The 22825-nt window shown below is 47.1% G+C and overlaps 1 protein-coding gene across 1 annotated transcript in view; it reads left to right on the forward strand.

Moving 5' to 3' along the window:
* The window catches only part of UBE3C (ubiquitin protein ligase E3C), a 121380-nt gene that overhangs the window by 92830 nt on the left and 5725 nt on the right, over nucleotides 1–22825 (forward strand). The window contains exons 19-22 of the mRNA XM_047837610.1: nucleotides 2494–2706; nucleotides 9550–9738; nucleotides 9847–9913; nucleotides 17316–17446. Of these exons, the coding sequence (XP_047693566.1) occupies nucleotides 2494–2706; nucleotides 9550–9738; nucleotides 9847–9913; nucleotides 17316–17446 (600 nt within the window). The remainder of the gene's footprint in view (nucleotides 1–2493; nucleotides 2707–9549; nucleotides 9739–9846; nucleotides 9914–17315; nucleotides 17447–22825) is intronic.

Here is a 22825-nt window from a genome sequence, read left to right on the forward strand (position 1 = left end):
ACGGCCTCCCGGCAGAGGGGCTTCCAAAGCTGCGGCCTCGTGGCTGAGAGATTTCCCCCAGGATTAAACTGTTTTTATGTTGGTGTTCCCTGAGTGGCGTGGTGGCACTGGAATCTCCCTTACAGGAAAAGCGGTGAATACATCCCAGCACAGCTCACGCTCCGCAGCTCACGGCAGCACTTTCCAAGGTGGGGCTCCCTCCTCCTTCCCGCTCTGTCTGTGCTCCTGGCGCCTGGCCTCCCGGCCTCACTCCGTCTCAGGGTCTCAGGCAAGGGTCCCAGGGTTTGTGACGATGTGCGCCCAGCTCCCCACGTTCCAAGTGGGGGTGGGGACTCCCCTCATCCCGTGTCAGGTCTCCGCAGACCACGAGTATTCTAGCACGAAGGGCCTTTGTCGTGGAGATCCAGACTCCCTTTGACTTCTGTAAGCCTCCCTTCCTTCCACTGAGGAGATCTTCGTGACGGGCCGCACAAAGCGAGGCCAGCGTCAGTATGTGCTCGCTTAGTCTCAGTAGAACATTTGTGATGAGACCTGTGGCGGCTTCCAAGTCCCTCATCTCTTAGAATAAAATAATAAGAATGTTCCTGAGAAGTCTACAGCCTGTTTCTCACTCCTTGTTGAACTTCACAGCCTTGAGCTGTAGTGATATTTATCATGTAAGATGAACCCTGACATCATGTTGGAAAACCCGCACCGTCTCTTGGTAGAGAATCTGGGGGTTAACACAGTGATGCCGTCACCACTGGTCATGAGGGAGTTACAGATTAAAACCACAGCGAGGTACCCCGTTGCTCCAACCAGAATAGCGAAACGTAAGAAGACTGACTGTACCAATCGTTGGTGAGGTCCTGGACCAGCTGGAATCTTCCTGCTTGCTGGTCATGGTGGGAAAATGGTTGCACTTTGGAAAACCGCATGTCATTGCCTAATAGAGCTAAACGCACCTTGGGGCCCGGCGCTTCCCCTGTTAACAGGTCTTAGGTCTGTACTGGGAGAACCCAGCACAGATCCACCGAAGGGCTCAGACCGACTGTCCAGCAGCCCCAAATGGGACACCGCCCACGTGCCCACCATGTGCCCATCACGCGACGGTGTCACCAGCCTTCGGTGAAAGAACAGTATCATAGCCGAGTCTCAGAAACAGGATGTTGTGAGAAGGTGTGTGGAAGAGGGCGTGTGCTGTATAATCCCGTCGACGAAGTCCCGGGCCCGGCGGGACTCAGCCGCGGTGATGACCACAGAATGGGGAAACGGGAGGGAACTCTCACGGGACCTCGGGGAGGGGGAAGTGTTCTGTGTCTGGACGCCTTCTGTGGCCGCTGCACGGGTGTGATCAAATGTAATAATTCATCAGGCCGCACGCACGTTTTATTTCACGGTACGTAAATTACCCTTTAACGTGCGCGAGTGTGCGGTCTGGTTATCCGTCGCCGTCCGCAGACACGGGGCAGACAGGAACGCAGCAGAGGAGTCCCGGTGTGGGCGCCAAGGCACCTGCTTTGGACACCACCTCTGCCAGCCGCTGACTCCCAGGGTCTGCACACGCGTCTCCCACGCTCAGTCTCCCCCTGTAAGAACAGCGCGGGGCAGACCCGCAGCCTGTGGGCCGGGCCCCGCCTGCTGCCTGTCGCGTGGCCAGGGTGCTCGGAAGGCTTTTTCCTTTTGGTCGCTAAAAGTCTGAAGGATAGTATTTCTTGGCGTTGGGAATTACTTGAGTGCAGCCCTGGCACACAGCTGCCCTCGCTCGTCCACGCATTGTCTATGCTCCTTTTGCTAGAGGCAGAGTGGAGGCACGGCCACCGAGCCGGTCCGGCCTGCGGTCGTGCGTTGAACCGCGGCCCCAGAAAAGGTAGAGAGGCTCCATCCTGATCCCTGGCGCCTGGGAACCCGACCTTATTTGCCTATGCGGTCAAGCTAGGAGGGGTCACACTGGGTGAGAGAGGATCCCAAACCCGGTGACAGGTGTCTTCATGATAGAGACCGGGGAGGGAGGTGCAGGCACACCCAGGGACGACAGCCTCTCGAAGAGGCAGGGCTGGGAGTGACACAGCCCAAAGCCCCGGGCCACCGGCTGTGGCCAGCAGTACCAGGGAAGACAGGAGGCCTTTCAAGAGCGTGCGTCAGACTCCGGCCTGCGCAGCCAGGAGACCCCTCCGCCGGCAGAGCCCTTGGCGGGAAACGCGTGCTGACCGCCGTTGCAGCACAACACGTGTGGCTCTCGAACGTCCCCCTTGGTGTGAACGTGCTGTGGTTCGGCCCTCAGGTGTTTGAGAGTCGTGACACTCGGAGTGCACGCGGCGAATGGTCAAACCGGCCCCGCGCTGGTAAGTGCTCGCCAAACGCTAGCTTCCGCCGTCGTCGCTGCTGCGGAGAGAAGGTATCTGCTGTCTTAGGATTCTCTTCAGGCTCAAGTTGGCCTTTTTTTTATTTGTAGGAAGTATGAGAAAGGGTTCCTGTGACATACTGATCGTTGTTCCTTGTTCTCATCTGAAGGCCCTCTATGAGAATATGCTGGTAGAGTTGCCCTTTGCCGGCTTCTTCCTGTCCAAATTGCTGGGAACCAGTGCGGACGTGGACATCCACCATCTGGCTTCGTTAGACCCTGAAGTGTACAAGAATCTGCTGTTTCTCAAGAGCTACGAAGGCGACGTGGAGGAGCTTGGGCTGAACTTCACGGTGGTGAACAACGACCTGGGAGAGGCGCAGGTGAGGAGGCCCTTGGCCGGCTGCTGTTCACGTGGCGACGAGGAGGGTTTCTCTTTGCTGGGGGAGGCTCCACGTCTCCCTTGGAAGAACTGCCGTGGCTGCGGGTTAGAAGTGGGGAGTTGGTGGGGGCTGGAGACACCCGGGCCCTCGCCGCACTCCCTTGTGACGGCTGTCCTCGGGGACTCTCTTCCTGGGCCGGGGGTTAACCCCTGCTTCTTGGCTGGCTCTCGGTCCCTGGGAGTGGCAGGTTAGCGCCTTCCCGACAGGAGCCCCGAGGGGCCTCCGTGCGCCTCTGTTCCCTACCTGATCACCGTGGGGGCCTCGGTGGCTCGGACACGGATCGCTGGCCTTTGTTATCAGTCTGGTTGGCCTTGGTGTGTTTATCTTTTAAAAAAAAAAAAAAAGTGCATGTTAGAGATGATTCAAACTAATTTTTTAAATGACAGTATTGTCGGGATATAACGTACATACCATAAAAATGCATGCTTTAGAGCATGGCGCGGGTCAGTGTACCCCCAGAGTGCTCCGCCGTCACCAGCAGCTAAGTTCGGGATGGTTGCGTCCCTCCACAGAGACTGTGCCCGTTAGCGGGTCGCTCCTGCCCAGCGTGGGTGAGCGCCATCTACGTTCTGTCTCTGGATGTGGCACATAACCCGGATCTCACGGCCTGTGGCCTTGTGTGACCGGCTTCGTTCACCTGTTGCAGGAGCCGGTGCTCTTTTTTTTGTTTCTGGCCGAACGTCGTCCCATTGTACTGATGTGCCACGTTTTCTTTCTCGGCTGAGGGACGTCTGGGTTATTTCCACTTCTCAGCTGTGGTGATAATACCGCTGTGCACACGCGTGGACAACACACCAGGCGGCGGAAGACTCGGTAACATCCGGAATTTGCTTCCAGGATGAGGGGAGCAGGGGCAGCGGGTGGACGCGGAGATGACCCAGATTGGCTAGGAGGCGACACCTGCTGAAGCGGGCACTGTGCCGTGGACGCGCGTCTACTGTTCTGTCTGCCTCGGCCTGTGTTCACGTGCTCCCCGTAATCCACAAAGCCTTTGTTAATGTACACAGACAGATCCAACATTTAAGAACCTTTGATGCTGCTCTCTGGTCTTACTGGATTTTAACTACCCAGCTTTGCTTGTCTAACTTAATTTTGGTTTTCAGACAAATACATCTCTTCTGTGGGGAAAGACCGCTTTTCTGCTGTTCCTACATGGATCGTGCCATCTTCCGAACCTAGTAGTTGTTATTTTAACTACAAAACTGTGGTTACCTTTGAACTTCATACTCGTTTCTCTAAATTTCTGTTATTACTTGGTTTCTGACTGAGGCTTTGCCAGCTCAAAAGTAACTTCGTACTAGATAGATACTTAGCGTTTGGTGAAGCCACCACTGAGAGTACATTGACCCACACAGGGTACTCCTCAACCTGACCCTCCAGGTGTGAGCTCTCACATTTTATTTCGATAAACACATGTATTGAACACATTTGAGCTATTGCAATTTTGGTTATTTTCGTATCGTGTTACCTACCTGCCACCGTGCCTGGTCCGTATGTTTTCATTCTGAGACGTTAATGACACTCTGTGAGCCAGCCGTCGGGCCAGGCGTGGGAGACGGTTTGTAAACTAGGAGAACACACACATTCTAACAAGGGAGGCCGATACGAACAGGATAGTGAGGTATCAGTGTACTAGTAGCTCAGCTCCAAGTAGGTCAGGGAGAGCTACCTGGAAGAGAGGCTGGCTGGGTGGAAAGGCATTCACCGGGTAGGTGGGCAGATGTCGAAGGGGCTAAGTTTGGGGGTGCACGAGAGGAGGCAGACAGACACCAGTCTGAGCTTCTCCTGTCCTCTTGGAGGACAATCTGAGGCCTTGGGCTTTAGAAAGGTTAGACCTACGCTCAGAAAGACAACCAGTGTGTCCATCCACCGCTGGTTTGCAGTATTTCAGTGTATCAGGGTAAGGCGGCCTAAACAGGTGCATTTTGGAGCTAATAGAAAAATGAATAACAAGAAAACACTTAGGGGCACCTGGCTGGCTCCATCCGTGGAGTGTGCAACTCTCGATCTCGGGGTTGTAAGTTCGAGCACCCCTGTTGGGTGTAGAGATTGCTTAAGAAAATAACATCTTTTTAAAAAGAAAGAAAGAAAAGAACAAAGAACATACGGGAGCCTCCTCTCAGAGAAACCTGAGATGTTGATTCTGTAAGTCAGGGCGGGGCCTGGAAGCAGCCTTCGGGTTAGGTGTTTCCAGAATTCAGAGGAACCACAACCTGGGGGTTAAGCAATGAAACAAGTTTTAATGAGAGCACGCCTTTGTAATCTTCATTTTAAAAATGACATCCTCGAGGCACCCGGGTGGCTCAGTCAGTTAAGCATCCGACTCTTGATCTTGGCTCAGTTCATGATGTCACAGTTGGTGAGTTTGAGCCCAGAGTCGGGCTCCACTCTGTCAGCATGGAGCCTGCTTGGGATTCTCTCTCTCTCTCTCTCTCTCTCTCTCTCTCTCTCTCTCTCTCCCCCTTTATCTCTGCTCCTCCCCCACTTGCACTCGCCAGTGCACTCTCTCTTAAAATAAATTTTTGAAAAATAAAGTAATTCTGTAGGTATCTTGAGCAAAGTAGATTTTATTTGAGTCAGAGGAAGATAGGCGGGCAGGATGTTGTTGCACTGGAGCCCCGGTCCCCCGCCCCTGTGCCCTGGTGCCCGTCATTCTCCTTTGGGTCTCTGTGAGTTTGATGGCTGTAAGGACCTCATACAGGTGGAATCACACAGTATTTGTCCTCCTGTGACAGGTTTATGCCACCGAGTGCGACGTCCTCCAGGTTCGCCTGTGGTTTCTTCCTTCTTAAGGCTGATACTCCATCGTACATACGCCTCCCCTTTATCCGCTCATCCCTTGATGGACAGTAGAGTTGTGTCCGCCATCGTGAACAAGGATGCCGTGAACGTTGCTGTCAAAGTATCTGTTCAAGGCCCTGCGTCCCCTTCCCGTAGGTGCATACCTAGAGGTGGGATTGCTGGGTCCTGTGCAGGTTCTAATGGTGACTTTCCGAGGGCCTGCCGCACGTCCTCCACAGCGGGTACACCACGGTGCATTTCTCCCGGCTCTGCAGAGGTTCTGATCCCTCCACACGCCTGCCAGCACTTGCTTTCTGTCTCTCTCTCTCTCTCTCTCTCACTCTCTCTTTTAAAAAAAAACAGCAGCCGTCCTGCTGAGTGTGAAGGACTGTTTCATTGTGCTGTTGCGACGCACAGAGCTGTGTGAGTCCCTGACGGTTCTTTGAGAAAGTTACGAGGAGATTTAAGATCTTTATTGGCTTCCTCCCTGGGCTGCAGGACATTGCACGGTTCCAACGCCACAGAGGTGTCTTCAAAAGCAAAGATTGAAAACACACACATGGATGAATACATCCTGCTGTTTAAATTCTGGGCATTTTTAAATGTTCATCGTCGTGGTACTCGAATTTTAGTCTATTTCTTAGCCTTTAACAAGCTACGTATTGAAGAAATAGCTGTGGATTAAATCCTAAATGGAAGCAAAGGTAACGATCCTGCCTGAGGCTTCCTGCTTCCCTCTCTTACTAGGTCATCTCCAGGCATTTTGAAACATACTATCAGGGCACCCGGCTGGCTCAGTCGGAAGAGAGTGCGACTCTTGATCTCGGGGTTGTGGGTTTGAGCCCCGCTTTGGGTGTAGCTTTGGGTATTTAAAAATCAATCTTAGAAAAATGAAAAGTAACTCCAATACTGTGAGATAAAATAAGAATGAGGAATACAGAACCGTATTTCTTTTGGTTACATCTTACTTAGTTGCTTTGTTTCCATCTCTTCTTCCATTTTATTTTATTTTATTTTATTTTATTTTATTTTATTTATTTATTTATTTATTTTTTTGTTTTGTTTTAATGTTTGTTTATTCCGAGAGAGTGAGTGAGCGAGCATGAGCGGGGGAGGAGTAGAGAGAGAGAGAGAATCCCAAGCAGACTCCGCACCGTCAGTGCAGAGCCCGGCACGGGGCTTGAGCTCACGAACTGTGAGATCATGACCTGAGCCACAGTGAAGAGTCAGACACTTAACTGAGCCACCCAGGTGCCCCTCTTCCATTTTATAGACCTGAAGTTTCAACCTGCAAAATTCAGATTTTTTTTTAAAGAGGTGTTTTTTTTATCGGCATGAGGAAACCTCGAACATACAGATGTCAATGCTGCTGGCCACTCTTGTCTCTCTGCACCTGGTGGCATGATTTAAAAACGAAGTAAAAGTGCTGGGGCAGTCAGTTTTATGATGACCTGTCCACGGCCTTTGCTAATGGGAGTATTTCCCATTTTTCCTTCTGAAATAGATGGTAATACTGAAATGTCGCATTTGTAAGAGTTCCATTAAAGCACCACTGATAATATTGGAATCTATTAAAAGCAAAAGTGTGAAGTTAAGATGTTCCAATTACTCATAGAAATTCCCACTGGATAAAGAGATTATAGATGACAGTGCATAAGAATAATTATACTAAAGAGTCAAATGAGAAAAATTTAGAAAGTCACTGGTAAAGCAGCTAATTTGGGGGTATCTTATGGATTCCCACAGAGATGGATATAAAAGCATGGTCCTTCATACAGGTTTCCGTTTATAAAATACTGCGAGTTAAAGATTTGTAATATGCAGCTACTTCATTACATCGGCAGGTTATGTTAATTAATCTTCCCTTTTCAAATAATAGTGTTCCTCCCCAATTTGTTTCCTTTGGTATAATCAGTCCGGCTGTTTGTTAGCCTGCTGGAAAACGAACGTGAGACTTCAGCCTGCTAACCTGTACCCAGAGCTCTCCCGAGCGGGCGCTCGGGGCTTAACGTGGACCTGGCATGGGCGTCTGTAACGTTGGGAGAGCGTGAACCTGAGTCCCAGGAGCCTGTTGAAGCCCTGGCTTTGCAGCTGTGCTGTGGCCTTGGGCAAGTCCTAGAGGCCCGTCCTCATTTTCAGAGGGTGTGTCCGCTGCGCTGAGGATAAAATGAGCCGTTCTGGTGAGTGAGTGAGTGAGTGAGTGAGTGAGGCCCTGTCCGCTCCGGTGAGTGAGGGAGGGAGGAGGGGAAGCCCGTGCGCCCAGCCACGTCGTGAACGCAGACATTCCGAAGCGGGGAGATAGCTCTGGCTGTAAGAGCTGCTCTGGTTCCAGATTGAAAGCTTTAAATATGCCCTCAGACCTGAGATCCTAGGGCAGGCCGGACACGGTGTGGAACGTGGGAAGTTGTGTGGGTGTAGCCCAGAGAGTCACTGGAAAGGTCATGGCCGTCCCATCAGGCAGGGCTGCTGGGGCTTTGGGAGTCCTTCATCTGATGGTTTCGTGGGTCCTTTGTCTTTGAGTCACCCAGTACACCCTCGCTTATTACCTGATGTCATTCCTCTTAAAGGAACGGGTGGGATTTTGAAGTGAAAACAGAGCAGCGAGCTCCTGGGGCCCGGGTCACAGATGGCCTGCCAGCGGACGGCGAGCACGGGAGGCGTCGTGGCCTGTCCCCGGCTGGAGACGTGCAGGAGACGTGCGTGCGGAGCGCGGAGAACGGGAATCAGTGAGAAGGGGGGCGTCACCTAGAACGTGCCATAGGGGAAAAGGAAACCCAATGAGGTGGTCGTGGGGCCATCAGGCACGGGACGAGTTTATCATCTTCAGCAGATTTTTAAATGGCCTTTGTGCCAAGTGGTGAGACACCGGGGTGACGTGTCACCGTCCTCGATCCGTGTGGAACGTGACGGGCCCCAGGAGAAGCACAGGCTGTGGAGGAACGTGAGGAGGAGGTGCCGTGTCTGCCCCGGAGGGCGGCCACCTCCGTGGTGGCTCTGGAATGTTTTCGTTCATTTACAGTGGATTCGCTGTTTCCCCGTCATCCGGATGCACCTGAGAATGCATTTCTCCCGTTTAAGTGCTAGGAAACGAGGAGCTTAGAAGGCGCGTTCGGGCCTGTGTGTTCGTGATCGTCTGTGGTGTTCTGTCGTCCCCTCTGGTGTGTGAGACGCTATGGAAAATACCACCACTGTGCCAACAGCGAGAGCGGTTCGAGGGCCCAGCGGACTCGCGGGTGTCCGTTACAGTGGGCGGGCGAGCCGGCGCCCGGCCTCTGCCCCTGCTTGGCGCGTCCGCGAGTGACCGTGTGCCGGACCTGCAGGTTTTGTGATGTGCTCGCGTGACGGTAACCACTCGTTCTTGGGAATTCAGTTCAGATACGCGGGAACGTGCTGGTCTGTTACCTCTGATGTTGCCACCGTCCTCTGAATCACATTTAAAATACTTCAGGGGTGCCCGGCTGGCTCAGTCGGTGGAGCGTGTAACGCTCGATCTTGGGGTTATAGGTTCGAGCCCCGTGTTGGGTGTAGAGATTATTTAAAAATAAAATCTTTTTAAAAAAAAATAGGGTACTCCATAGTACCAACATGATGGAAATACAAAGAGAAGAACGTGCTGTTTGTACAAATATGAGCAATTATTCTACCTTCATTCCTTAAGCTGTATTTTCTCCAGATTGAATCGCTTTTGATTTAAGTTCATTTTTTGGTTCATACCTTTGCCCTTTGTGTCTCCTAATTTTTGAGAACGAAGTTGCCACGATTACACTGTCGCGTCATTCCTTAGTGCTTTGGAGAAAGCGTTGGCGGCTGCTGATCTGAAACGGTGAGCTGCCGGGCTTCGGAGAGTCCCACGAGAGCGGCGTCTGCGCTGACGCAGACTGGGGCGCTCCAGGCGCCCAGCTTTTATTCTCGCGACGCAGCAGCACCGGCAAGTGTCTTTGAAGAAACTGTTTCACTCTAGTCATACTTGGGATTTTCAGACCCCGATTTTAACGTTCACAGGTAGTTGAACTAAAGTTTGGTGGAAAAGACATCCCGGTCACCAGCGCCAACAGGATCGCGTATATCCACCTCGTAGCGGACTACAGACTGAACCGCCAGATCCGCCAGCACTGCCTGGCCTTCCGGCAGGGCCTGGCCAACGTGCTGAACCTGGAGTGGCTGCGAATGTTTGACCAGCAGGAGATTCAGGTACTTCTGGCTGCCGCCTGGAGCCACACTTGTCTCGTGACGCGAGAAAGCGTTCTTGAAACCCGTCTCCAATTTTACAAATTGGCTTTTTTGCTTTTTCTTTGGCAGGTATTAATTTCTGGTGCACAGGTTCCCATAAGTCTTGAGGACCTAAAATCCTTTACAAACTATTCAGGTATGTTGTCAGTACTAGTTATTTGTTCCCGAAAATGTTACAGATGATGTTTCTAAACTAATTTTTTTTTTTTTAATTTGTTTATTTTTGAGAGAGAGAGAGCATGAGCGGGGGAGAGAGAGAGACAGAGCATGAGCAGGGAGGGCAGAGAGAGAGAGGGAGACACGGTATCCGAAGCAGGCTCCGGGCCCTGAGCTATCAGCACAGAGCCCGATGTGGGGCTTGAACCCACAGACCACGAGATGATGACCAGAGCCAAAGTGGGACACTTAACCTGAGCCTCCCAGGTGCCCCTATTTACTTTTTTATTAAATTAAAAGTTTCTGCTCTTCAAGAAAATGAAGAACCAAAAGGAACATATACAAATGGCCAATGAGCACATAGAAAGATGCGCAGAAACATTAGTTGTCAGAGAAATAACAAAACCATAATGAGATTGTTCAAAGATCGAATTGGTGTATCTTTTGGGTATTTGTAAGTTTTTAAAAATTACCCTCATGTGTATTTAAGAACAGTGAAGAGAAAAAAAGCATCCTTAAAACAATCATTGTTATTTTGGCGAGTTTTTCTTAATCGTAGCGTATAATTCTAGTTTCTAGTGATACGTCATTTATAGTATACATTCTGTTTGTTTAGCACCAGAAATAAAAAAGATATTTCCAAGCTGTTATTCTTCTTGCAATTAATTTTTGATATTAGATAGATATGTAGTGATTTATTTTTTTTTCTTTTAATTTTTTTTTTTTAATTTATATCCAAATTAGCATATAGTGCAACAATGCTTTCAGGACTAGATTCCTTAATGCCCCTTCCCCATTTAGCCCATCCCCCCTCCAGTAACCCTCTGTTTGTTCTCCATATCGAAGAATCTCTTATGTTTTGCCCCCTCCCTGTTTTTATATTATCTTTGTTTCCCTTCCCTTATGTTCATCTGTTTTGTCCTTTAGAGTTCTCATATGAGTGAAGTCATATGATTTTTGTCTTTCTCTGACTAATTTCGCTCAGTATAATACCCTCCAGTTCCATCCACGTAGTTGCAAATGGCAAGATTTCATTCTTTTTGATTGCCGAGTAATACTCCATTATATGTACGTACCACATCTTCTTTATCCATTCATCCATCGGTGGACATTTGGGCTCTTTCCATACTTTGGCTATTGTCGATAGTGCTGCTATAAACATGGGGGTGCATGTGTCCCTTCAAAACACCACACCTGTATCCGTGGATAAATGCCTAGTAGTACAATTGCTGGGTCGTAGGGTAGTTCTATTTTTAGTTTTTTGAGAAACCTCCATACTGTTTTCCAGAGTGGCTGCACGAGCTTGCATTCCCACCAACAATGCACAAGAGATCCTCTTTCTCTGCATCCTCGCCAACATCTATTGTTCCCTCAGTTGTTAATGTTAGCCATTCTGACAGGTGTAAGGTGGTATCTCATTGTGGTTTTGATTTGTATTTCCCTGATGATGAGGATGTTGAGCATTTCCTCATGTGTCGGTTGGCCATCCGGATGTCTTCTTTGGAGAAGTGTCTGTTCATGTCTTCTGCTCATTTCTTCACTGGATTATTTGTTTTTTGGGTGTTGAGTTTGATAAGTTCTTTGTAGATTTTGGATACTAACCCTTTATCTGATATGTCATTTACAAATATCTTCTCCCATTCTGTCGGTTGCCTTTTAGTTTTGCTGATTGTTTCCTTCACCGTGCAGAAGCTTTTATTTTGATGAGGTCCCAGTAGTTCATTTTTGGATATATGTGATTTATTTAACCTCCCACTGTAATAAACAACTTTGTGCATATTTCTGTGTTTTTAATGAGAGAAACCCAGAAGTTACATTGCGTATTGAAGGGTATAAAGATTTGGGGGGATGGAATTCGAACGCATAGGGTACACAGGGGAAATGTGACAAGTTAGGAAGTGGCACACATTTTTTAGTTTGGTTGAGGATAATTCTACCCTTCTAGTCTTTTTTCTCACCTATGGAAAACTCTCCAAATCTTAAATACATATTGTAAAAAACCTACAGTTGTGAGCCATTGATTCTTATGTTTATTACGTGAATGGAATTTATTTTATTGATTTGTTTGTTGAGTTTTAAGTAGGCTTCACACCCAACGTGGGTGTAGAGATTACTTAATATGTATCTATAATATTAAAAAATATTTTGTGTATCTTAGGAAATTTAAAACATAGCCTTAAATAAACCCGGTGATGAAGCAGTGCACTCCATGTGACGTCACATCTTTAAAGATGAAATTGAGTAAGATGTGAGCAAAAACACGCAGTGGTTGTGAGATGATTAGTCATTTCTGCTTGTTTTAAAATTTTATTTCCCTTTCTTTATTATCTGTTATGTCCTACATCATTTACTTTCTACAGCCAAGAAAATTTTAAGGTCATTTCAGTTTCGGGGTGCCTGGCTGGCTCAGTGAGTGGAGCTTGCCACTCCTGATCTCAGGGTCGTGAGTTCAAGCCCCACGTTGGGCTTGGAGCTTATTTAACAAAATGAAAAATAAGGGGTGCCTGGGTGGCTCAGTCAGTTGAGCATCTGACTTCGGTTCAGGTCATGATCTTACGGTTCATGGGTTCAAGCCCCGTGTCAGGCTCTGTGCTGACAGCTCAGAGCCTGGAGCCTGTTTTAGATTCTGTGTCTCCCTCTCTCTGTGCCCCTCCCCTGCTTGCACCTTGTCTCTCTCAAAAATAATAAGTTAACATTAAAAAAATTTGTAATAAGAATAAATAAAAGTCATTTCATTTTCACAAAATAACAGTCATTTACAATTAATGAAATTACAGGCAATTTTTTTTCATTGTACTTCTCTTTTTTCTAAATATTATGAAATGAATATTTCTTTCAGAACAGTATTTAAGCCTTAAAAACATCCTGTACGTGAGTTCCAGCTACAGCTGAGTAAGGAGAGGCTTTCTCTCCTCAAAGATCAGTATTAGCGTGATGTCAAAAGCAAACAAAAATAACCCAAGGAAAGGAAATTATAGATTAATATCCCTCAGGGACATAGATGCAAAATCCTCCAAATATTAGCAAGCTGAATCCGGCCGCTGAGTAGTTTCTATCCCATGAATGCGAGGTTAATTTAACATGTGACAGTGTATTAATGGGACATGTGGTATTGCTGGCACGGGAACAGAACCGGCCCGGCCGTGTCAGCAGGTGCAGAAGGAAGGAGAGAAAAGCAAGTTATTCTCTTCAGCATCTAAGCATCTCCTGCCCAATGAGGACTAAAAACTCGTAGGAAACTAGGAACGGGGGGGAGCTTTCCCAGCCCAATTCAGGACGCGCACGGCGCCTGCACACGGTGGCGAGGGTCTACATGCTTTCTGCCCGTGGCCGAGGCACATGACTGGGCTTCCTAGCTCGTGCAGTAAGGCGGAGGGAGGGAGGGAAGTTTCAGCTTGGAAAGGAGCAGTGAAAGAAGTAAGACTTTTTTCACAAACAGCATGACGAAAAAAGCCCAACTGGAACTAAGAAACAGTTTCAGCAGGTGGCAGCACAGATCAGTACACACAAACCAATTTTGTGTTTATGTGCAGACCCAGAATGGAATTAAACAGTTCCATTCCTAGTGACATCACAAAGAATAAAATACAAAATTAGCAAAGCAAGTGTACGTGCAAGACTTGTATGCCGAAAACTGTAAAAACACTGCTGAGAGAAATTGAAGACCAAATGGGGTGGGGGAGATGGTCCATTTTCATGGTCAGAGGACTCTGTATGTCAGGATGTAGTTCTCTTCAAATTAATCCACAAATTCAGCGCAACCCCTACCAAAATCCCGGCAGTCTTTTTTTATAGAAATCGACAGGCTGATTTTAAATTCACTTGGAAATGTAAAGGTCCTAACATAGCCAAAATAATTTTGTACGAGAACAAAGTTATAGGACTTATACTCGGATTTAAAACTTACTCTAAAGCCACAGTAATCAAAGCATTGTAGTATTGGCACAAGGATAGGCCTGTTGATCAATGGAACATAATCAGGAGTTCAGAAACAAATCCTCATATTTATGGTCAGTTGACAATTCACTTGATGATACAATAGCCCTGGGACAACATCCACGTGGGAAAAAATGAGCTTAGACCTTTACCTCACACCACCGTATGTAAAAATTAGCTCAACAGGATCAGAGGCCAATAGGTAAAAACCAAAACTATAAAACTTCAAAAAGAACATAAAGCAGAAAATCTGCATGACTTTTGGATTAGACAGAGTTTTTGATTGTACACCAAGAGCATGATCCAGGAAAAAGAAATTGATAGGAAATTGGACTTCCTCAACATTAAAGCTTTTGTGCTTCAAAAATTACTATTAAGAAAATGAAAGATAAGCCACAGATTGGGAGAAAATATTTTCAAATAATACATGTAACAGTGGACTATGTCTACTGTAGATATATAAAGAACACTTACAGCTCAGTAAGACAAACAATCGAATTTAAAAACATGGCCAAAAAAACCCCCAGGTTTTGGGGTTTATATATATCTGAAGATACATATAAATGGCCCGTAAGCAAATAAGCACATGAACAGATGTTTAACACTAGTAATCATTAGGGAAATAGAAATCAAATCCTTGAGATATTACTACACACCCACTAGAAAGACTATCATCAAAAAGAGACAGTACCAAGTGTTAGGGAGACAGTACCAAGTGTTAGGGAGTACATGGAGAAATTGGAACCCTCCTCACTGATAGAAATGTAAAATAGTAGAGCCTCTCTGAAAAAGTTTACAGTGATTTAAAAAGTTAAATGCAGAACACCTGGAATTTTACAAAAGAATGAGGCTATACTCCTACCTCATACTGTACATAAAAACGAACCCAAAATGATCAACAACCTTGATGTAGGAGCTAAAACCATAAAGGTCCTAGGAGAACACCGGTAAGTCTTCACGACCTTAGATTTGGCATTGGATTCTTAGATATGATACCAAAAGCATGAGCAACAACAACTATATATATTATATATATGTGTGATATATATATAATATATATTATATATATATATATATATATAAATTGGACTTTATCAAAATCACAAACTTTGCACATCAAAAGACATTATCAAGAAAATTAAAAGACCAACCTTACAGAAGGAGAGAAAATATGCAGAAGAAATATATATGTGTGTCCAGAATATATAAAGAACTCCTCTACTCAGCAACAAAAAGACAAAGCAATTCAAAAATGGGCAAAGGACTTGAATCGACATTTCTCCAAAGAAGATACGCAAACAACCAGTAATCTCAAAAAGGTGTTTAATATCACTAATCACTAGGGAAATGCAAATCAGAACAATATTGAAATACCCTTCACATCCATCAAGAGGACTATTATTAAGCACATACAAACACACGTGCACGTGTACAGAAAACAAGTGTTGGCAAGGATATGGAGAAATTGGAACCCTTGTTCGTTGCTGGCGGGAATGTAAAAAAAGCCACTGTGGAGAATGGTTTGGTGGCACCCCAGATAGCTAAACCTAGAATTACCATATGACCCAGCAATTCTACTCTTAAGTACAGACCCAGAGGAACTGCAAGCAGGGACTGAAGCCTGTTTGCACATACATGTTCATACAACATTATTCACGGTAGCCAAAAGGCGAAACAACCAAATGCCCATCTACAGATGAATCGGTAAACACATCCATACAGCGGGGTATGAGGAAGTCTTAAAAAGGAGCGAAGTTTGAAAAGTTATAGTAAGGATGAGTCTTGAAAACACGATGCTAAGTGAAATAAGCCAGACACAAAAGGGGCATCTGTTGTATGATTCAGCTTCAATGAAATACCTAGAATAGGCAAATTCCTGGACTCTGAAAGTAGGTTGGAGGTCACTGGTTCTGGGGGAGGGGAATGGGGACTTGCTGCCCAGTGGAGTTTCTGTTTGGGGTGATGACATTTTGGTTGGACTTAGGTGCTTGCACAACGTTATGTATGTAATTAATGTCACTGAGTTGTACACTTAAAAAACGTTTGTTTAAGTGGTGAAATTTATGTCAGGTATTTTGCCACAGTCTACCCAGACCTCTCTGTCCTCCAAGTGCCATCTCCTAAGCTTTCCTCCGAGGTAGGCCTGACGGGATAATGGAAACGGAGCATGGTTGGTGCTCCCGTGTAGATGAGCCATCGCTAAGAGCACACCTACAGAGACAGGGCGGACGGTGGCTGTCTGTAGTGGGGCATGGGATTCCTTTGAGGAAATGGGAATGTTCCAGAAGTAGATTGTGGACATGGTTGTAAAACTAAATTTGTGGACACGTTTACATAGATGAATATGTATATATTTATGTAAATATGTACATGTTCATATGTATATAAATATATGGATGTATCTCTTTACAATTAATTTCTGTTGCTGGAAATTTGAACTCTGATGTTTATGTAAAGGCACATAATACCTAAGGTCACTTTGTCCACACTATCAAGTCATAAGTTTAAAAAAATGAAATCAATGCAACCTCTTCTTTGCCAAGAAATTGTCTTGGGTTGTTTTGCATTACCCTGTCTGCACTGGAAGCTTGTACCTTTAATGATCTTAGCTATTCCAGTAAATAGGTTTTAAAATATTATCATATTCATTTTGGTGCCAATTAATGCACTTAAGATATTTTATCGATGTTATTTCTGTAGTATATTAACAATGAGGGAACAATATATAGCAATTATTTCAGTTTTAGGAAGCACTTAGCTAGATTAAAAGCTGTAAGTAGCAGATAGTACACTTAAGAATAGTGGTCTAATCGTGGGCTGGGGTGGGTTGGTAGCCATGGTCTGTGCCTTCTTGTCACAAGGGCGGGTGATAAAATGAATTTAGACCCTTAAGATCATGTCGGCCAAGTAACCATCTCTATTAGAAATAAAAACCCCAGAGTGTGCTGTTTTCAGGTCTGTGACTCTTGTGTAAATCCTTTGTTAGTTAGGGTCTGCTGCTCAGGGGAGGTGGGTTTTCAACCCGCAGAGGAGTCAGAACCCAGGCCTTTGCAGCAAGGGCCCATCCCGGGGGGGGGGAGGGGGGGGGCGGGGTGTTTCCCATTCTGGCCTTTGGTATTTGGGCCTTCCGGAGGTTTCTGTCCCCTCATGTACTCGTCCATCATCTCCCAGGAGCAGAATGAACGGGGTCTCCAGGGGCGCCTGCTCCTGGCTGGCTCAGGCGTGAGTCAGGGTTGTGAGTTCAGGCCCCATGTCAGGCATGGAACATACGTGGAGGAAAAGAAGGGTGTCTCTAGAGCTGGCTTCCAGCCACAAGCCAGCGCCCATCACTGTAGCGGGCGGACGAAGGTGGATCACTCTTAGCAGTCTTGCTCCGCTGTTTCTGGGAGAATCCTCCTTTTGCAATCACCTTGTTTTTAGTAAAACGTTTATTCCCGTTGTCCTAGGAGGCTATTCTGCTGACCATCCTGTGATCAAAGTCTTTTGGAGGGTTGTGGAAGGATTCACGGATGAAGAGAAGCGCAAACTGCTCAAGTTTGTAACCAGCTGCTCCCGACCCCCTCTCTTGGGGTTTAAGGTAAGGGCTCCCGTGCCGTGTGCTTTGAGCTCCAACTTGTAACCAACGAGGACGGCCCGCAGGCCCCATCTGTCCTTTGTTTTCCGGGCAGCGTAGTGCTTTTATGACCCCAGATTCCGGGGTGTTGTTACGTTAGTAGGTGTTTCAGCCAGATCAACTAAGGATTGGCCGTTACTGTATATGAAGGTGCCGGGCCCAGGGTTGACCTGTTGGTGTGGTGGGTGTGATCGTGATGGCCCGCGGACAGGCCCTGCAGGCTGGTGGGCTCACTGGAATATGAATGACCAGCGTCCTGCATCTGTGATGCATCGGAAGCTGGTTTTCCTACTGAAGGAAACACGAGCTAAAAATGTTGACGTAGTGTATTTGGGAAGAATAAGGTGTGAGTGACAGTGCACTTGACCTTTGAATAACACGGGGTTGGGGGGCACTGACGCCCCCCATGCAGTAGAAAACCCACGTATAATTTCTGACTCTTCAAAAACTTAACTACTAAATAGGCTGCTGTTGACGAGAAGCCTTCAATAACAAATGGCCAATTAACACGTGTCTCATAGATATTATACATCGTACACTTACTACCTAGTACGCCAGAGAAAAGAAAATTGAAAATCGTAAGAGAAGATAAGATACCTTTGTAGTACTGGCCTGTATTTATTGAAAACAATCTGCATAGAAGTGGATTCGTGCAGTTCAGACCGGTATCGTTCATGGGTCAGTGGTATATTTCTCCCTGGTTGTCCACTGTTACTTATCATTTCTGACAATTAATGATTGCCTCACATAATTCACCGTAATATTAGTGATTAAAATTGCTTAAGGGACAGTTAGTATGTTTCCCTTATTCATTGTAAGTTAAAGCAGCATCAGTGGTCTAAGACACACAATGGGGTGTGTGTGTGTGTGTGTGTGTGCGTGTGCGCGTGTGTGTGTGTGCAGTACAGAAGGGTATCAATCAGATGAGCTCATGCTGTGAGACATCGAGCAGGCTTGCACCTTCCAATAACCTATGTTATTCTTTTCTTTAAATGTCTACTTTGAAATTATTTCAAAAGTGTAGAAAAGTGAGAACTTCTGGTATGTAAATTGCACTTCAGTCAAGCTGTTTTTAAAAAATCAACATCATTAGGGGCGCCTGGCTGGCTCAGTCTAGAGCATGCGACTCTTGATCTCGGGGTTGTGAGTCCCGTGTTGGGTATAGAGCTGACTTAAAAATAAAAAAAATCTTTGGGGCTCCTGGATGGCTCAGTCAGTTAAGCGTCCAGCTCTTGATTGTGGCTCAGGTCGTGATCTCATGGTTTGTGAGTTCGAGCCCCACGTTGGGCTCTGCGCTAACAGTGCAGACCCTGCTTGGGATTCTCTCTCTCTCCCTCTATCTCTGCCCCTCCCCTGCTCACGTGCTGTCTCTCTCAAAATAAATGAACTTTTTTTTTTTTAACTTAAAAATAAAAAATCTTTAAGAACACTTGACATCAGTAGCTTCGTACAGCATCTCCATCGTGCGGTTCAGAGCTGGAGCCAGCAAGTGGAGGAACAGGAGAGGGGAGGGCATGAGCACAGTGGTCTTACTGTCCACAGGACCTGAGTCGTTGACACTTCACAGTTTGGAAGCGGTGATGAGTTAGGATATGAAGATAAACCTATTTGTGAGTAGATAGTCAGTGACATCAGAACTAAAATCACCTTTCTGTCTTCCACATTATCAGAGAGGGAGAAAACAAGCATCCAAAACAAGGCAAACGGTACCAGCCACATGTAGAAAACAGATGTAGCCAGATGTAGAAAACAGCACTCAGAGTCATAAAATAGACACAACATTAATGAGAGAAGGCCGACCCCTTCCAACAATGAATATACATAGAATAACGCCATGTGTTAAAGGGTTTAAAAACTCTGCTGTGCACAAGCGACACACCAAAACAGTGATTCACGAAGACTCAGTGATGCTTCTGACCCGGCGTGTAAGCCCTGCCCCCGAAACAACTGTGTGAACCTGCCCTGTGGCCTTATGCGCCAGCACCGACCAGGTACCAAACCAGGCAAACCGCCTGAAGGAAACGTGGCTTTGCTTCTTGGTTCCTCCTGGGCGTGTCGTGGAGTGTGGGGCTGTTGCGTGTGGGGGCCCACAGAGCAGGAAGAATGCAGGGGGCGGTGCACAAGTGCATGGACCCCTCGGACCCCGGAGAGGGTGTTCACTGGACCGAGTTTTATCATCATCTGGTGATGGAAACAGTTCTATAAACGAAATTCTCCATATGAAGATCGTAATACCGTTACGTAGTTTTATCGGTAACATTCATTATGAGAAACCAGGCTTCTAGTATCTTCCAGTTTCTAAATGACCCCCACACCTAGAGGTAAAAAAAAATTAAGCACCTACTTTCATGAAGGGAAGTTTGGAGGACCTGCTCCCATCAAAACTGAGTGGAGGACCCAGAGATTTCTGCCAGCGCCTGGTTAATTAGTCCCAGGCCAGTAAAAATTAGGGGTCTTGCTGGAAGAGGAAGGTTCGGAAGGTTCCAGCCATTTTAGCAGCCAGTGCGGGAGTCTGTGTAAAAGGCCTGTGGGAGCTTTGCAGGTTGGAGGAGGAGTGTGGGCCTTATGTTGGCTTTTGAATCCCAAATAGTGAAAACCCCCTTGTCCCCTGTTGGGGACCCCACACAGTCATAACTGAGTTGTCACTGTCACGTGAGTGTTACTTGTGGAAGTTATGAGACAGTCTTCCTATCTTGGATTTTTTTCAATGAGCTAAAGCCTATTAAATGTAGAATTTAATATAGAGTTTTCAAACATCTTTGCAGCCATCATAAGTTAGACTCCACAGTTGGAAGAAGTCACCTTGCTGTGTGCGCTCTCCAGTTGGGCTGCGTGCCCGGGGAGGCTGGCGGGACTCGGGTGGGGGAGGAGGGCGGCCCGCGGGTGGAGGGCCACGAGGCAGAGGCGGACGTGCGTGATTTACAGGTCACGAGACTCCTTAGCGCCGGCTTAGCGGCAGAGAACAGCGCCTGCTAAAGCTAATTAAAGTTGAATATGTTCAGTGAGTGCGATGGCTACAGACAAAAAGGTCATTACAGCGCTGTAGAAAATTGTTAAGTTGCCATCAGGCCACATAACAAATTGATGGTTTTTCTTACTCTGAATTAATGCAAATTCCCGTTGTGCTCTATTTAATAATGCACGAAATGGTGCCCTTGACTCAGATTGCAGTGAAGAACTTCTTTTTTTTTTTTTTTTTTTTTTTTTTTTTTTTTTACTTTTAAGACTCCAAGTGGGAAATTCAATTAGCATTCTGAACGGAAAGCCAAACCGGGACATTTTACTCCAAATGCCCTTGAGCTCTTCCCGCCCAGGCCGTTGCTCGCCCTCCTTCCCCGCGCCTGCCCTCCTGTCTCACCGTGTGATGCTTTCATCGCAGTTTATTCAAGCATTGCAGAAAATTATTGTCCTCAATGCACTCAAAAGGCTAAATAATGAATGTAACATCCTTTCTGTTTCTCTTTTGGATCCTGTTTTGACACTTTTATGAGACACTTAAAATAGCATATGAACTGTAATTGTTTTAAAAGACAGTGGTTTTTAGCACATACCGTATGCCACGTATACTGTTTGAATAAGCGCTTTTTTTTTTAACATTTATTTATTTTTGAGAGACAGAGTGCAAGTGGGGGGAGGGCAGAGAGAGAGGGAGGCACAGAATCCGAAGCAGGCTCCGGGCTCCGAGCTGTCAGCACAGAGCCTGATGTGAGGCCTGAACTCACAAACCGTGAGATTATGACCTGAGCTGAGATCAAGAATCGGACGCTTAAAGACTGAGCCACCCGGGCACCCCTTAAAATTTTTTTAATGTTTATTCATTTTTGAGAGAGAGAGAGAGAGAGAGAGAGAGAGAGAGACAGAGCATGAGCAGGGGAGGGGCAGAGAGAGAGGGAGACACAATCCGAAGCAGGCTCCGGGCGCCGAGCGGTCAGCGCAGGGCCCGACGCGAGGCTCAGTCTCACGGACCGTGACGTCATGACCTGAGCTGAAGTCGGATGCTCAACCGACTGAGCCCCCCAGGCTCCCTAAACGAAGTTCTTCATTGAACAGTGGAGAGATGTCCAGGGGCTGATTGGTAAGAAGCGTGTAAGTCTCCATCCGGTGTTCTGTGGGCTGTTCTCTTAACCCGGTTTTGCCCACGTCGTAAAATACACACTAAATTCAACATATAAACGAAACGAAACCAGCTGGAACGCAATTTGGGCCAGTTGGGTGCCTGTCGTGCTGGGTGACATGGTCTCCCCGTCAGAGGAGGGACACGGTTCCAATTTTGCTCGCTCGTTTCCACTACAGTGTTGGTAGGTAATTATTTTTTGTACTGTTTGACCATAATTCTTAAATATAATTTAAGCTGATTGTGTGCTCAGTCACGTAGGCCTTTTTTTCACTCAGCGTTACATCAGGGTCATTTTTCCTCATATTAAGTCATCTTTGAAATATTTTTAATAAACGTCCTAATGTCCAATCATGTGAATTTGCCACAGTTTACTTCCTGTTCCATCAGTTGTTTACAAGCCTTCCTTCCTACTGGTGTGGGGACCATCTTCATGCATAAACCTCCGTCCAGGTCTGCGACCGCTGGTGCACAATACAGTCCTGGGGGTGGAGGTCACGGGATGTGGGTGTGTAGGCGCCAGACTGCCCTTCACGGACCGTTACGCAGGTCATGGCCTGGAGAGGAGGGTTCAGAGAAGGTGCCAGTGGGTGTGCGCGTGAGCAGGGGCCGGGTCGTACGTCTGCCTGGGTGCTGGCGTTGGAAGCACAGGCTCTCTTGTCACAGCTCTGGGGAGGGAGGAAGGGCACTGACCCGGAGCTGAAACCACCCTGGTTCTGGACGACCCCCCCCCCCCCCGCCCCGGCACCCGTGTGGGTAGGCCGCCGTTTTGCTTTCTGGGCCCCGTGTTCTGCACCGGGGCAGAGGGGGTGTGGCACACCGGGTGTCTGGAATCCTGTAGTCATGGAGCGCGAAAGCCACGCGTGCCCGAGAGTTAGCAGATTCAGGCTTCTGGGATGAAGACCGTCTCCACGTCTTCGCGTCCGCGCTGGAGGAGAACACGGGAGGCCCGGCCTATGTGTGATGAATGTCTGTGTATAAGAGAAGGAGGGAGCCCCCGGTCATTTGCAGCCAGCGAAGGATTGGCATTTCCAGAGGTCTCACGCTCAGCCTGCCTGGTCAGTTTAGCCTGCAGATACGCCTGCACAGGTGTGAAATAACTGAAGCACGTGCTTATTCACAGCATCAGTATTTGTAAAAATAAGGAAATGAGTAATGCCCATCAACGAATTGCTGCATACATCTAGTGCAACACTGTGCAGCCTCAGAAGCAGGAAGCTGGATCGATA

The sequence above is a fragment of the Prionailurus viverrinus genome, chromosome A2, assembly GCF_022837055.1.
Source record: "Prionailurus viverrinus isolate Anna chromosome A2, UM_Priviv_1.0, whole genome shotgun sequence".
Lineage (NCBI taxonomy): Eukaryota > Metazoa > Chordata > Mammalia > Carnivora > Felidae > Prionailurus > Prionailurus viverrinus.